This window comes from Boeremia exigua (genome assembly GCF_020726555.1).
Source record: "Boeremia exigua strain MPI-SDFR-AT-0100 chromosome Unknown C7974scaffold_13, whole genome shotgun sequence".
NCBI lineage: Eukaryota > Fungi > Ascomycota > Dothideomycetes > Pleosporales > Didymellaceae > Boeremia > Boeremia exigua.
The window spans coordinates 226,950-242,177 of record NW_025763530.1 but is presented as its reverse complement, the minus strand read 5'-3'; the positions used below and the strand labels follow the sequence as shown (position 1 = coordinate 242,177).

At 53.0% G+C, this 15,228-nt stretch overlaps 6 protein-coding genes across 6 annotated transcripts; 2 read left to right on the top strand and 4 right to left on the bottom strand.

The window, feature by feature from the left end:
* Window positions 1-1,789: 1,789 nt before the first annotated feature.
* Window positions 1,790-3,626, top strand: C7974DRAFT_321417 (major myo-inositol transporter iolT; the record flags this gene model as incomplete). Its single annotated transcript, XM_046138803.1, has 5 exons — window positions 1,790-1,849; window positions 1,900-2,035; window positions 2,083-2,304; window positions 2,360-3,445; window positions 3,499-3,626. The coding sequence occupies 5 exons, from the start codon at window positions 1,790-1,792 to the stop codon at window positions 3,624-3,626; spliced, it is 1,632 nt and encodes a 543-aa protein (XP_045991997.1).
* An 86-nt stretch (window positions 3,627-3,712) lies between these two features.
* Window positions 3,713-5,905, bottom strand: C7974DRAFT_66857 (uncharacterized protein). The gene is made up of 3 exons (XM_046147043.1): window positions 4,785-5,905; window positions 4,444-4,727; window positions 3,713-4,399 (listed from the first exon to the last, which is right to left on the bottom strand). The coding sequence occupies exons 1-3, from the start codon at window positions 5,512-5,514 to the stop codon at window positions 3,974-3,976; spliced, it is 1,440 nt and encodes a 479-aa protein (XP_045991996.1). The 5' UTR covers window positions 5,515-5,905; the 3' UTR covers window positions 3,713-3,973.
* Window positions 5,751-6,807, bottom strand: C7974DRAFT_66756 (class I glutamine amidotransferase-like protein). Its single transcript, XM_046147042.1, has one exon. It carries the CDS (start codon window positions 6,671-6,673, stop codon window positions 5,987-5,989), a length of 687 nt encoding a protein of 228 aa, XP_045991995.1. The 5' UTR covers window positions 6,674-6,807; the 3' UTR covers window positions 5,751-5,986.
* Window positions 6,808-8,906: 2,099 nt separating this feature from the next.
* C7974DRAFT_321544 (uncharacterized protein) lies at window positions 8,907-10,688 on the bottom strand (the record flags this gene model as incomplete). Its single annotated transcript, XM_046138811.1, has 2 exons — window positions 8,907-9,311; window positions 9,363-10,688. The coding sequence occupies 2 exons, from the start codon at window positions 10,686-10,688 to the stop codon at window positions 8,907-8,909; spliced, it is 1,731 nt and encodes a 576-aa protein (XP_045991994.1).
* A 1,459-nt stretch (window positions 10,689-12,147) lies between these two features.
* Window positions 12,148-13,563, bottom strand: C7974DRAFT_66600 (uncharacterized protein). The gene is made up of 2 exons (XM_046147039.1): window positions 12,916-13,563; window positions 12,148-12,865 (listed from the first exon to the last, which is right to left on the bottom strand). The coding sequence occupies exons 1-2, from the start codon at window positions 13,336-13,338 to the stop codon at window positions 12,281-12,283; spliced, it is 1,008 nt and encodes a 335-aa protein (XP_045991993.1). The 5' UTR covers window positions 13,339-13,563; the 3' UTR covers window positions 12,148-12,280.
* Window positions 13,564-14,545: 982 nt separating this feature from the next.
* Window positions 14,546-15,129, top strand: C7974DRAFT_66566 (uncharacterized protein). Its single transcript, XM_046147038.1, has 2 exons — window positions 14,546-14,704; window positions 14,750-15,129. Exons 1-2 carry the CDS (start codon window positions 14,680-14,682, stop codon window positions 15,019-15,021), a joined length of 297 nt encoding a protein of 98 aa, XP_045991992.1. The 5' UTR covers window positions 14,546-14,679; the 3' UTR covers window positions 15,022-15,129.
* The last annotated feature ends 99 nt before the right edge of the window (window positions 15,130-15,228 follow it).

The window sequence follows — 15,228 nt, the reverse complement described above, 5'->3', positions numbered from 1 at the left end:
ATTCGGCCTGTGCCGACGTCGCGATCTTGACAACGCGGTGTTGTGGCGGTGCGCTCACCGCGTTTCTCACTGCCTCATTTTGACGTGGCCGCAGGGTATGTCGGCAAGAACGGCACCAGATCTAGGCTCAGCCCGTTCCTTCCTTTGTAGCTCGATGATATGAACGTCTGCCTCTGCCGTTTTCCAATTCTCAACCTTTCAGCAAACGTACACTTTGTGCAAAGCAATATGCACGGGCCCTGAGCCTCGTTGGTCGTATTTACGTCATGCCAGAGCGTCAGCACTGGTGTTGGAGCCCCTGCGTTTCAAGCGATCGATAAAGGTAGGCGAGTTTGTGTTGTACAGCAATCAGCACGGTGTCGAGGTATAGCGTCGCTGTTCGTCAGTATGACAAGCACAACGACAGGAGGTAGTGACGACCATCGACTTGATGAGCGGTCTTCAGTTGAAGCTGTCTTTACCTCTGGCTCAAATCATCGTTTCCTGTCTCTTTCTGATATTCAGCCTATCCGTCTTTAGACCCCTGGATCTACGCCCTCGAGTGGACGATTGCACCTGGCTTGCGAGGATCGATGCGGTCGTATCTTCCAACAGCTAGGGCCTTCACCCGTCCGTTACATCTTTCTTGGCCGAACGCGATTGCTTTCAATGTCCGGACCAACTCGACCGCGTTTCAGCCAACGTGATTTGACCTGGCATGTTGCCTCTTGATGCGATCAATTTTGAGCGGTCAGCTTACAGGGCTATTCAACGCCACGGGTGACTTTGTGAGCAGCACCTGAGAAAGAGATGGAATCTGCCCGGTTTTGTTGTGCACTGCCTCTAGCAGGTCCCATAACTGCGACGGTCACGCGGTATCGGAGGTCATCGACGGAGCCAAGCCGGCTGAACCCCAACGCTACTGTTCCCCCGCGTTGCGACTCCACACAGTTCGTCTTATGCAGTATCTAACGGCCCGTGTACCCATTCACCGCGCCCGCGTCAAGACGGAACATTACCGAGTGCCCGTTGCTTTACACTGTCGTTGATGAAGACGCTCTTCTCTTTGACGACCATGGCCACTGCAGTAACCACATGTCTCGTCGGAACCTCAACAATCCATGGGTAGACGAGTTGATTGATAGGAATCGAATAGTCTCTGAACTTTGAGGTCTCGCTCCTAGGACCGACTTTGGAGTTTTCATGGATCGGATCCTTGCACCGGAGATGCGACAGAGCCGCAATACAATACATGTCTTACCAAGTCCACGGTAGAGTGCCGCGTGCGGCTATAGTGAACACAAGCCCGTCAAGGACCGCGTTTTCCCAATTAGGCCAGTGAAATGCTTACTGTAGATGGTCTTGGCTTGCTTACTTGCATGATACCCGTCTGGGGCCGTCAATCTCACCCTTAATAGCACAACCTAAGGATGCAACATACCAGGTCGCATTGTCTACACGAGACAGGACATCTGCGATTGGTCCTCAGTCGCCCTCGTTTCAGGCTTTTCGGGACTGTTGGACGATCATCGGTAGGTTTATGACCCGACGATTGGAGGATTCGTCGATGTATTTACCCGGTGCCGAGGGTTACCCTGAAGTGCCCAGACGCCTAACCCTCCTGAGGTGTCGTTTCGGTATTGCGGGTTCAATTCTCCGCCTTTCATCACGCGAACAATGAGGGACCTGGGGAAGAGCCGAAAGATGGGGGATGCAACATTGCGACCCTTGGCGGAGACCATCTATAAGGTTGTGCCCATGCCTTTGCAGATGCTCGACAGCGCTTCGCAGCCCTCGCTTCATCGACAATATGGCGATCCAAGATGGTACCTCCGATCCGATCATCACGCGCATGGTCGCGGAAGACAAGGTACATTTGACAATGCCTGCTAATACAGCTGTGTGCTAACGAGTTTCAAGGTGCCATGGTACAAGAAGCCCAATCTCAGGTACATGTACCTTTGGCTGTTTTTATGCTGCATGGGTGTGGAAATGACATCTGGTTTCGACTCGCAACTGATCGGCACACTACAATTCTCACAGCCATTCAATAAATGTAGCCCGACCGGAGCTCCAGTCCACAGCAGTTGCTAACGGATACAGACTTTGGCGATGGCTACCAGACCCTCAACTCCAAAAAAGAGCTGCAGTGGGACATTAAGCCAGGCATCCTGGGCTTCATCTCATCATGCTATCAGCTTGGCTCTATCGTCGCAGTCCCAATCGCACCATGGCTCAACCAGAGATACGGAAGACGTTGGTCAATCATGGTCGGCTCTGTCACCATGGTCATTGGAGCAATCCTACAAGGTTTCGCTCAGCATAGTAAGTGCACAGCACCTGTCGTCGGGCATAGTACACGTACTGACTATGCATACAGTCGGTATGTACATCATCGCTCGTATGCTTCTCGGCGTTGGCATCCTCTTTGCCATTATCTCAGGATCCGCCCTCATCGGAGAACTCGCCTATCCTAAGGAGCGTGCAACTATGACCTCGCTCTTCAACGCCTCGTACTTTATCGGGTCCATTCTCGCCGCATCTATTGCGATCCGCACTAGTGGTATTGCAGGAGACTGGAGTTGGCGTCTTCCTTCGCTGCTCCAGATCTGCCCCTCTATGTTGCAGATCTGCACCGTCTTCCTCCTACCTGAGAGTCCCCGTTGGTTGATCAGCAAGGACCGCGATGACGAGGCGTTTGCTGTCCTCACCAAGTACCACGCCGAGGGTGACGCCGACTCTATCCTCGTCAAAGCAGAGATGGCGCAGATCCGCTCGACTATCAAGCTTGAAATGGAGCACTCTAGCCAGTCCTGGCTTGACCTTTTCAAGACCCCCGGTATGCGTCGCCGAACCCTCATTGCTGGTTTCCTTGGCCTCTTCACCCAGATGAGCGGCAACACTCTCCTTTCGTACTACCAGAACCTGCTGTTCGGTCTCATTGGCTACACCAGCAACTACGCAAAAACACGTATCAACATCGCGAACCAGTGCTGGTCTTTCATGAACGCGATGGTCATCGCCCTTATCGTAACACGCTTCCGACGCCGCTGGATGTTCATGCTGTCCGCTGGCTCCATGACGCTCGTCTTCATGAGCATGACGATCTGCTTCCAGCGCCTCGAGCTCGCTCGAGATGCCGGCTTCACCAACAAATCCGCTCAGTACGCCGCGCTGTTCTTCTACTTCGCCTACTCGCCCTGCTACAACATTGGCAACAACTCGCTCACATACACGTACCTCGTGGAGCTGTTCCCGTACGCCCAGCGCTCCATGGGTATTGGCTTCGAGCAGATTTTCGGCAAGCTGGGAGGCTTCTTCAGCATCAACGTTAACCCGATTGCGATGAAGGCGATCAGCTGGAAGTACTTCGCCATCTACTGCGGCTGGATCACATTCGAGTTCTGCTTTGTGTACTTCATGTACCCCGAGACGTACAACCGCACGCTCGAGGAACTCACGTTCTGTAAGTCACAGCGTGATGGTAAATCGATAGGACAGTTGCTAACAGCGGAACAGTGTTCGAAGACAAGGCCCTTGCCGACGAGGCCGTCAAGGCGGTGGAGAAGCAGGTCAACAGCGCGCATCTGGATGGCGAGGAGCATGGGAACAAGTCGCACGTCACAGCCGTCGAGCGGGCTCTCTAGACGTCTCACTTCCAAGTATCTATTGGCAGACATGATTACGACTCATGACATATTATGCACACGTCAATTATGATTGTTGAACATTGTGAACACATGGGTAGATCTACGTGCGCAACAATGCTAAATGACCCTCATTGATCTTGTGTTACAGACCCGCACCCTTTCCCATGTTCTCGGCGGTGGGCTTCACAGTTTAGTTTTCCCGTTATTTGCGTATGCGAACTGCCACAACGTCCTTTGCAACGTCAATATGACATTGAGCTTGCATGGCCTAGAGTCTCTGCTCGATGGTTCTGTCAATCTCTTGTGCCCATCTTCCTTAACTCGTGTGCACTTCCCAGCAAGTCCTACTCCTGCCCACTATCCCTCCGCAAGCACCTAGCTGTGAACAGCGTCTCCAATCCCGGAGCATTTAGCCGCTGAATATCCCACTCGCAAGCCTGGCTCTCCAGATGAAGCACAAGAGAACTCAAATGGCCGAACGCCTTCCTGCAGCCCTCAGCGCGGCACACAAACGGCATGAGAATACCGTTGTGCATCCACTCATGCACCTCGCCCACGTTGACACGGTCCGTGCGAATCTGCGCGTGGATGTCGAGATCCATGAACAGCGGCGAGTACCACCACTCGCCCAGCACCTGCAGCAAGAGCGCGGGATCGTGGAACTTGGGGCATGCGCCGGACTCCAGGTGGTTGATTAGGCTGGAGAAGGTGCGCATGGGCAGCTTGCAGCCCCAGCACGGGATCGCGGCGACGGCGTGCTTGGTCATGTGCTGCGTTTCGTCAGTGCGTGTCGATGGGGAGGCGGAGGGCTTACGATGCGCAGGTTGCCCTCGTGGGGCGTGTAGAAGCCGCACTGGTCGCAGGCAAAGCACTGGTGCAGGTGGCGCGCGAGGCCGCCCTGGCCGGCGCAGGACTCGCCGCAGTGCGGACATGGGACTGGGAGGTTGCAGCCTTCCTGGTGTTGGAAGAGCTTGGTCTGGCTGGGGAAGATGCGCTTGCATCCGTCGCATCGGAAGTGGTCACGCTCGTGGTGTGTCTCGAGGGCGGCGATATCAGGGCCATCGAAGTCACAGCCTACCTGCAGGCAGTGTTTGTGAACTACGAAATTAAATTAGCATACTACAGCCATACATCAAAGAACCCCAAAGCACGTACCTGTAGTCGTCCTCCAGTGTTTGTCGCGCTCATCCTGGGATCTGAATGGTCGCTTGCAGGTGAGGCACCAGGTGTGTTTCTTTGCTGTCTTCAGGTGCTGGTCTAGCTCCACCTGGCTGCGGAACCCAAGCAAGCAGGTCAAGCAGACAAAGCGATGATCTACCTGATAGTTGTTCTCGAAGTGGTTTTTGAGTCCCCAGTCATCCTTGAAAGCGCTGAGACAGAGATTACAGAAAGTCTCGTGGCCTTTGGTGTGGTCAACGTGGTTCTGAAGACCATTGCGGTCTTTGAACACGCGAACGCAGAGGTTGCAGTAGTGCTTGTGATCTGGTGTTTGCTTTACATGGCTCTGAAGTGCGTTCTTGGTGGGGAACTTGATGTTGCATGCGCCGCACCAATTCTCGTGGGGATCATAGGGCTTTTCGCTGATAGCTGTGGCATTAGAGACAGCGCGCGCGCGATCTGGTGGGCTTGATGTCCTGCGTGGAAGCGGCCTTTGAGCAGTCTTGATTGTCAGTGTTCGAATTGATGGCGCAGCTACTGGTGCAGAGGGAGCGCCGCGCTTCTTGACATCCTGCCAGGGTAGAGGATCATCCGCGACTTGATTCAGGAACGGATTTTTGGTAGGGTCTTCAGGTGGAGTGGGCGTTGGTAGATCCACTTCACCCTCACGGAAAAGAGAGTATCGATTGACGTGTTGAGACGCCATTGCCGTGGTCTGGTGTGGCATACCAGCAGAGAGTGAGTGGAGGATGGAGCGATCTGGCAGACGCAAAGAATCGAGCGGACGGTGAAGCTGGGCAGCTTGATGGTGATGTACCGTCTCGAACCTCTGAAGCGATGGACCAATCAAGATTCGCTCTAGGCAGCAAAGCTTGGGGACACCAAACGGGAGCAGACATATGCGGTACAACCAAAGTGAAAGCAAAGGCAGACGTACCACACCCTATCGAGCTGCAAGCACGCGAATAGTTGAAATCCTATCATCTCAGCGCGTGCGCACGTGCTGTTCTCGTGTGTAATCATCCCTCGAGGGAAGGTGCAGAGGGTGAGCCATAGGGTCAATACATCAAGCAATCTTGGACAGCGCGACATGCTCATAGAAGCATGTATCTGCACTAGAATGCACGAGTAAGTAGTAGCGAGTGGACGTTTATGTAGTGAACTATGACTCTTGTCTTTATTTTTGCTTATCTATTAACTTAAACGTTCAGTGCCTTGGCGATGGCCTCTCCGATGGCTGTCGCACTCGGGGGGTTCTGGCCGGTGATCAAGCGTCCGGAAACAGCAACCTTGACGCCGAAGGGCTCAGCGGCCTTGACGAAGTGTCCTCCGGAGGACTTCTGCAGGGCAGTCTCGGGGAGGAAGGGCACGGCATCGGTCAAGCCAACGATATCCTCCTCAGCATTTGTGAATGCTGTGATCTCCTTGCCAGCGACCAAAAGGCTACCGTCCGAAAGCTTGGCGTTGTAGAAGACGGCGGGCGCGTGGCAGACAGCCGAGACAATCTTGCCAGCTTCCCAGAACTCGCGGATCAGCTGCTGCGATACGGGGCTGTCGACAAGATCGAACATGGGACCGTGGCCTCCGACGTAGAAGATGGCATCGAACTCATTGGCCTTTCCAACAAAGTCCTCCAGCTTTTGTGTGTTCTGGAAGATAGCCTTCTGGTTCTTGAAAAAATCGACAGAGACATCGTCCTGAGCAGCCTCAACTGACGCGGGGTCACAAGGAGACTCACCACCCTTTGGCGATGCGAAAGTGATCTCGGTCTTCTCATGCAGAACGTGCCAGGGGTGGGCGAGCTCGGGCAGGTAGAATCCGGTGGGCTTGTCGAGGCTGCCCAGCTTGTTGTGGGAGGTAAGGACAAAGAGGATCTTGGGGGCCATGATGAATGAGGTGTTGTGGTTTTCGGGGAAAGGTTGCAATTGGAGTGAGATTGGAGTATTGGAGTATTGGGGTGTGAGTATTGTATGGAAATATGCTAATTGGCGGGGTCTCACTCATTCTTTATATCGCCAAACAGTGATGTTGGCTGGGACGCTACTATGTCATCGCGGGGTTATCGACCATGGTAGCTCCGTACATGTCGCCGAAAAATCGCGGTGTCTCTCCATCACCTTCGGCTGGCCTCCTTCAAAAGCTGCGGCTTCTCCATGGCATTACCTCGGTGCAACACCTCGGGTTCTTCGCGCATGACAACAGCCAACGAGATCTTACAACAGCCAGCTGGGGGCCTCTGCAGTAGGCCCGCGAGGTTTTTTGCATATTGGTGTGCAATTCTATTGTGCAGAAAAAAACGAAAACATGCACATTCGCAGATCTTCCCCTGTGACCTCATCGCCCAACGCGCGAAGCAAGCGCGGTTGCTTGTATCCTCAATCTCCGGAGGTAGATTTTATGCAGCGATCTTTCTACTCAGCTGTCCTGGCATCCATGCCCCACTTTCGCATTGTTCATGCACGTACTTTTTGAAAACGCCACGCAAGTAGACGAACTCCCAAATATGGGCTAGGCATCCCAACGTGTACGTTTGCAGGTGAGTGAAAGTATCTGAATGAGGGGTAGTGCAGCGGACGAGCTTACGACACCGTTAATGCCAGGTAATCTGGTACAACGACGTTGAGATCGGAGTCAAGTGGCATTGAGGCTGCTCTCGGGCTTCTGTGACAGTCCGCCATGGCTTAGGACAGGCTGATACTGTGGTAAGTGATTGCAGCTAGCCCTCATCTTTGTCGTACACACAGGCTAGGTAGGCAGTAGGAATACCGTACCTAGTCTAACTGCTTTCAGATAACCATACACGTGATATCCATTCAGGTACAGTGCGGGTCTCGCGCTTTTTGTCAGCACCAATCAAAGTGCACACAGGATTTTTTATGCAAGATGATAGGTACTGTCTACAACAAGTGTAGACTAAGATACGGTAAGACAGGCCAAACATCCAACCACGCTGTCCCGGGCACATCCGAGCATGCACTTGGCACTGCAGGTTCAAGTGAGAAGGATCGAAGCCTCGCCAGACCTGACTATTCAAGCGTATCCACAAGCTTATTGGCCAGGTATACGAGAGGATGAATCCTTCGAAGTGCTTGCTGCTCGGACGCGCCGGCTTGCAGCAACACAGTGAAGGCTTGGAAAGCCAATCGACAGATAGCCCACCCACTTTGTGCCATGATCAAGAATAGCTTAGCAGGAGCATAACGCTGGCAAAGGAGACAGATATCAATACGAGTAGAATATTACGCTCTCCGTCCCGTTTTTCAGCTATTCCAGGGTTCTAGTACAGGAAAGAGCAGCTGCTCACAACATGAGTCAGGAGCCCGGGGAAGTTCTTTGCTCTTGGGAGCGCGCTCACTGTTCCTGCTGACAGCTTCTTGTATTTCAACCTGCCTTCCGGTCCATCATGAACTGTTAGGCGATCCAGAGGGATAGAAAGAGCTTCATTGAGCGCGAAGTGACTGCCATGGTGAGGTGTGTATTGAGAGTCGGCCCGCCAAGGTAAGAGATAGTTTCTTTTGGACTCTTTGATGGGCTACGACTGTTGGTCGAGGTTCATCCTTAGCTTCATACTGCTTTTCATCAGTCACACAGGCCACGCGGATACCAAATATAATATGGTCGAATCGTTGCTAGGTAGGTAACTGATACAGATCTTGTACCGATTCCCGACTTCCCGGCGTCTGAGATGATCCGAAATATGGTGGCGTGCATCTTTGGCAACATGCCATGATGACTTGAACAACATGTGAGTATATCCTGCTGCTGCATAACCGAAGCTCAGCTCATTACAGGTGTATATACCACGAAGAAGCTTTCACCAACTTCTGCCAGCCTGGCATCGTTATCTGACACGCTGATGCTTTGTGCTTCTCCATCGGCACTGGTGATGTCCAGCAAACTGGACTGATGCATACCCCGGAGTACAGAATCCACAGCGGATGCTTACATTACACACAATTGCGGCACGTTCGTCGCCGGGATGGGCGTGTAGCTTTCAAGGTGAAAATTTCCGGCCTGTGGCTCAGACGCGAAAAGCAATCGTGCTTCTTACGTGGGAGCATAGCGTCGGTACTTGGTGCGCATGGCGTAGATAGTTGAAACCGATTGATGTCATCCCTTTCAGTAATGGCTGTCTATACTCATGTTGGAAGGAAACGGAGGAGATTGACTGCCGATGTTTATGTTAGGAGGATATGGCGATATCGGTGTACCGGAAGGATACGACGGGCTGTAGGTGGAAGGCGCGGACATCGACCGTTCACCGTGCCATTCATCCTTCTCTTCCTCTGGTGAAGACAGCTCGAGCAGCTTCTGGGGTGAGCCGACTGTCATACCGAGCTGCGTCAACTTGTCCTGGAGGATGCTGATAACCGCGGGATTTCCGCCTCGGAAGCTGGAAAGGACCTGCGAAAGAGAATGGATGAGATCACGTGGGCCAATGCCGAAATGCGATTCATGGTTCATGGCAGGCATGATAATCATCACGTCCGCTAGTGAGTTGGCAACATCGAAGAGTTTCGACTCCTAAGGGACTATTAGTAGGGTTATTCGCGCTGGTCAGACTGGTGCGCATACCATGCCTGGTCCATGAGCCTCTACACTCTGCTGAGACAGGCTACTCAGATTCGATAGAACGTTCTGCGCAACTTGTGCTGGGAATGAAAAGGAGAATTCGTTATCGTTGTGCATGCTGCTCAGGTTTGTGACGTTGAGTGCATGCTGCCATAAAAAGATACGCATCCACTGCTGTGTCATAGATATGTCAGCCCGTTGCAGCTCGTTCTCAAGGCTTAGCGGCGCTTCATCGCTACTGAGTTCCTGCTGAGCCAGTGCAAGTGCGCTCCTAGCTGACGAAGGATCCGCTGTAATGGTAACGTCCAAGATGTTGAAGAGGCGGCAGAGCTGTATGAACGCTGGAGTGACCAAACCGTCGTTCAGATTTTCCAATGGCGGTAGGTCCGGCGCTCGCTTCAGTGTTGTGGGTACATCGTGCTGTATCGAATGGGCTCTCTCGGTGATGAACAGAAGCCAATAAAGTCTCAAATTCTGTTGCACCTGCTCAGGGCTCATGTACTCGTAGTAAGAAGGCTTGTGCAGCCCGAGGACATGTGCTTTCGTAATCGCTTCTCCCAGGTAAACAGTTGAGGCGTTCATTCGGCCGATATTCGCAGAATAGACGTGTAGAAAAAAACTACCCAGTATCGAAAAGAATGTCGTGTGTTCTAGGTGGTCGCCTACATCGCGCATACGCCTCGCCTCTGCATCGAAGACACCACTTGAAACACGGTAGTGTCCTTCGACTGGGCTGCCTGGCTCGGCGTCGATAGAGAACTGGCTTACAACGGCAGCCGAAATGGCGGTGGCCAGAGCGTAAGCTTCCACGTCATCCGGATGAGTGAGGAGACGTGCGGTCAGGGCCTCCGCATCAACGACAGGCCAGATACCGTATCCTCGCGTCTGGTAGACATCCAGGTATTGGGAGATACAGGACGTAGAGATCCGTTGAGGTTGGCTTGACACGGTTGGCAACGCGGGACCCATGGTATCAGGCCATCCTAATGACTCGATTCCAACGTCGTCTATAGATGGCAGTTGATCGATGTATGTGTATTCGGTAGGGCTCGGACTTCCCGGATCGAAGCTTGCCTCGCTGTTACTCCTCGACCCAATGCCATCTTGACTGCTCTTGCTGCGCTCTTGCAATCTCCTGATAGCCGCTTCTGTTGTTCGACGAGGGCCCTTGGGGCCGGATTTCCCATGCGTCTTAAGAAAGGTACATTCCCAGCTTGCGGCTTCACATCGGGAACAGGGTTGGTTGCCGTCGCAGCGCACTTTCCTGACAGAGCAAGGATCGCATGCTCGCCGCGTGCCCTTGCGCGACGCAGAACTGCCACTACTCATCCTCACGCCGCCCAGCGACACAACTTCGCGTGACGTAACAGGAAGTGCTTGCGCGGCACCGGAACCCTTCCTTAATTCGTCATGGCACAGCTCGCGTGCAAGTCCGTTGTTTCCGGAAACGTGAATGAATGTGGGACTCGCAAGGTATGTCGGAAGATAGGTCGCGAAATAAATCGGATAAAAAGGTGTCGACCGGGTCGTGATGTAAACGCGCTCACTTCCTACCAAGAGGCATTGTGCGGAAGGGCTTGCAGCATGCTGACGTTAAAAACAAAAAGGTGGAGATGCGGCTACTTTTCGGCCCACCCTTTCCCTGTTCGAGCTGGTCGATGTGAGCGAATCAGCGCCATACGGGTGCGCCGACCGTGGCCGCTCAACGGCTAGCAGCGCTGACAACTTGTTGGGCGACGTACCACGCCGCAGGTCCATCTGGATCCTCAGCCTCAACCGAAATTTTTGCCTGTTGCTCGAGTCTATCCTTGAGAATGTAAGCAGGTACAAGGGTGATACGGGCGGAGACGGCGTCTGCCCTGCGTAAGGCGGTGGCTCATCGACGAGCTTGCGACACCAGCTGCAGCGTGGCGTGCACGTTCATTGTATGTATAGGCCCTATAGGGCTGATTATAGACCTTGGCGAAGCCCGTGATGTCGTAGCATTTGACGATGAAAGCGATGCATGTTTCCAGCAGGTTTGTTCTTTCAGTCTTGGGGACCCGACGCCAGTACGTTGTCACGAGCAGAATATCGCATCGTAGACGCCAACTTCGAGAGCTTAGCTCTTGTTTGTAGATGAGGGTTGTACGAATTAGACATGATGATCAGTAACGACTTTGGACCTTTCGGCGCCGAACTAGTTAGACTAAGCCCTGCACCGGTCCGGCGGCATCCTTCGAGCCTCAACATAAATGCCGCCAACATTAGGTTGCATTCTACAATTCGCGCAGCAATAGAAGTCGAGTTATTATTCGCAGCGGGAGCCCTCCGAGACCGCAGCAAGCCCTGCTTCTTAGCTCCCTCTGGAACGCGCAACCGAAAATATGTGCTCCGTGACCGCCGTCACCAGTGGCGTCAGCTTCGATTCTTCGAGGTTCGTTCTAAAGCAACACACATTTGCTAAGCGATCTCGGCGCATATACGAGCTTACACTCAAATAAGCGCACGACTACACATAGGTTTAGATAATCAGGATGATGTGCAATCGCTCGTCAGTGGCACGACTGCTGACCCAACCTTGAGGTGCAGACACAACTAGTGTGATACCTACTTGCGTCGATCAGCGTAGCTCAATAACCGGATCTCAAATATGGGGAGCCGCTGGGAGACACGCTAGACAGGCGAGACGACACCTGGGGTATCCTGAACAATATTCGTTGTTGTGGTGTTGCATCTTTCAAAGCCTGCGCCGACGCTCACCAGAACCTCCACGTTCTACACTTCCAGAATTATGTGACAAATAGCAATATCGCATGTGACAAACAATTCAATTACTAGGTATTCAATTACTGCTCAGATGAAATAACCACAATCATTAGTCATCCATTCGTATAAGGGTATCATATTGTTCGAAACGCAGTGAAAATCTCCAAACGCCCTCAAGGTCTGGCTGCTTCAAAGCTGTCGCTTTGATCCCTCCGCACCGACGATATCACGACATCCTTCTGTATTGTTATACCTCCATGCCGCCCGCTCCGCATGACTACCATCTGGATCTCACTGTCCTCGCTGTGCGCACCGCGCCTGACGCTCTGCACCCCGTCTGCTCCCCCACCCATATGTCGACTCTCCGATCGTTCGTAGACTCTGAATTCGCTCTCATGATCCGAAGAGTTCGGTAAGGAGGACCGTAGCTGGTTCAGAATCGTAAACTCTGTCCTGAGCTTCACCGCATATACGGCAGCTTTGTAGTAGCCCTGCAGAAAGAAGAAACCTGCATAACACAACCCAATAAGGCTACAGTCCAGACATATGATAAAGATGTTGACGAGTATCAAATGTTGGAGCACGCGCCTGGTGGTACGGATGTTGGTACCAAGAAGAGCGACGTTTTGTAGGTGCCGCGCTGTTTCGCGAATGTAGAGGAGCGAGATGATGGTTTCTTGGACGAAGAACGCACCGAGTTCGATTCTGTCCCATATCAGATTCACGTAGCCGAGTCGATGCACCATGGTCGGGTGGCGCTGGAGATGGTCAGCCTCTTGAATAGATGATGTGGCGTGTTGAGGCTTACTGCAACCATGCCCAGGATGACCGTCCCCAGACCAAAGATGGTCGCATTAACGACGATCATATAGAGAACATAACGTCCCGTCTCCACTCGTTGGAGGACGAGATTGAGTCGCGAATACAGCACTACAGACTGCGATGTGATATACAACCACCACGACACGTGTATTATCACGATTGCGCCGTAGCTTTCCCAGATCTTGAAGTCCAGAAGGACAATGAGAAGAGCGTGAGTAATGATACTCAGGGCACAGGTGAGACAGGACCAGAAGTATAGGCTACGTCGCGTTGCTCTGGAGAGCAGGCGTACACTGACTTCGACACTCAGATACCAGGCAATCCCAAGGAACGCAGCAGCCGTCATAGCCGTGGGCAGCGGGGTAATATTTGCTGTTGGCAGCTCATCGTTGTCGACTTGAAAGGCCATAGCTTAGAGTCAGGATGGGGGCGGTCGCATGGTGTTTGCATGTCCTGAGAGCCAGCAGACTGGGCCAGATAAACCACCCAGCATGCTGGACGGCAAGGTCACAGATAGCGTCTAGGGTTGTAGATAGCGAACGGACAGGGCGCACCATGCTCAAAGACCGTTGGTGGAGGCGGCTGCAGATGCGCCCCGTAATGCAACCAGTAGGCGAGGCTGAGCATGTCTGGCACACGCATTGCTCGAACGGTGCAAATGCCCATTTCACCTCCCAAGACGGGGATAGAAGCACCTGTGCAGTAATCGCACGCGAAATGCGATTCGTCTGATCAGACCAGCGACGTCCCGTGCCCGGTGATACGCCTCGAGGGTGTGTGAGCTTTACGCCACAGTGCGCGTGGGAGCAATACCATTCGACGTCTAGCCGAGTGAGGATTCCCGTTGTGCAGAAACGGGATGAACGCCGACCCGTCAAACGCCAATGCCACGTGGGTGGGTGAGCGGCTGGCTGGTTCGAGGCATCCAGAACTTCTGTTCGAGAAGAAGGCTGCAAGCTGGCTGGTCGGAGTTGGGCGGTCGAGTCGTGTGCGGAGCGCATCACATGCCTCGGTCCATCACCCCACAACACCTTCACATTTGAAACAGCGTGGGACGGAAATTGTCCGTCAAGCAGCGAATGTAGGTGTGCGGAACGGTTTGCCGTTTCGGAGAGCAAATGTCGGCTGGATTGAAAGCGGATGTACTTATCCAGCGAGTGCCAATTGGTCATGTGAAGCGCGTGCCGGCAATTTCACTGCTGCGCTGCACTGTCTCGAGAGGCAATGATCGTTACGACTTAGGTCTCGCATTCTCACTCGCATGCATAGATTGTGCATAATATCCAAGATAAACTACGAAACGTAGTCGTCGTATCTGTGATAAGCCAGCTCCGAGCTTCTCAACTCACCCGGTACTTTCAGGTGCAATTTCGAGACAGGCAAAATCTCGACAGCTGCTGAAGACAGCCGATACAAACATCTTCCAGATGTCACGATGCTGACATCAGGCTTGCAGGCGTTTGAGAAGCTCTTTCGACCATCGAGTGTGCTACCGCGGAGGTATCGATGCATGATTGGCTGAGATTTACGCACGGACTTTGTACAATGTTGACGCTGAGGCTGTAGTGAAGCTCTACTTGCCCTCAATCGCTAGCACCATCAGCATTGCACAAGAGATTCTAGCACAAATTCTCGCTCAACATCCTTTCACTGAAATCGCCTCGGTCTTGATCTGCTACTTCGACTTTCCATATCACTAGCATACTGGGCTATCTACAGTCAGACTCTAAACTTCGACATCCACACCACAATGGCGCTAAACGCGTACCTTAACAGTACACCTCCTCTTCTCGTTCCTCTTCATCGCTAACATAGTACAGAGAAAGTATCCGTACTGACCCTCGATGGGCGAACCATGGTCGGCACGCTCTTTTCCTGCGACGGCTCCATGAACCTCGTTCTAGCCGACGCATACGAACGCATCATCCGACCGGCAGACGAAGGCGTACCGAGCGAAGAAGTGCCTTTGGGGCTGTACATTGTGCGCGGTGATAGTGTCGCTGTGTGTGGACGCGTGGACGAGGACGTTGATACCAAGATTGACTGGACGAAGGTGCACGGAGAAGTTTTGGGGAGTACGAGGCACGTGTGAGGTGTCAAGCGGCCAGGGATGTTGGATTGAGATGGACCCCAGTACTGAGACCGTCAGGCCGAGGTTGGCGTTGCGACGCGTCGCAAGACGGAGCCAAGCTGGGCACGCGAGTTGGTCAAGAATTTGGTGGAATGACTAGGAGATTAGAGGGCAAAGCTGGAGAAGAGATTCGAGAAGACAGCGCCGACCAGAGATGATACCCACGAA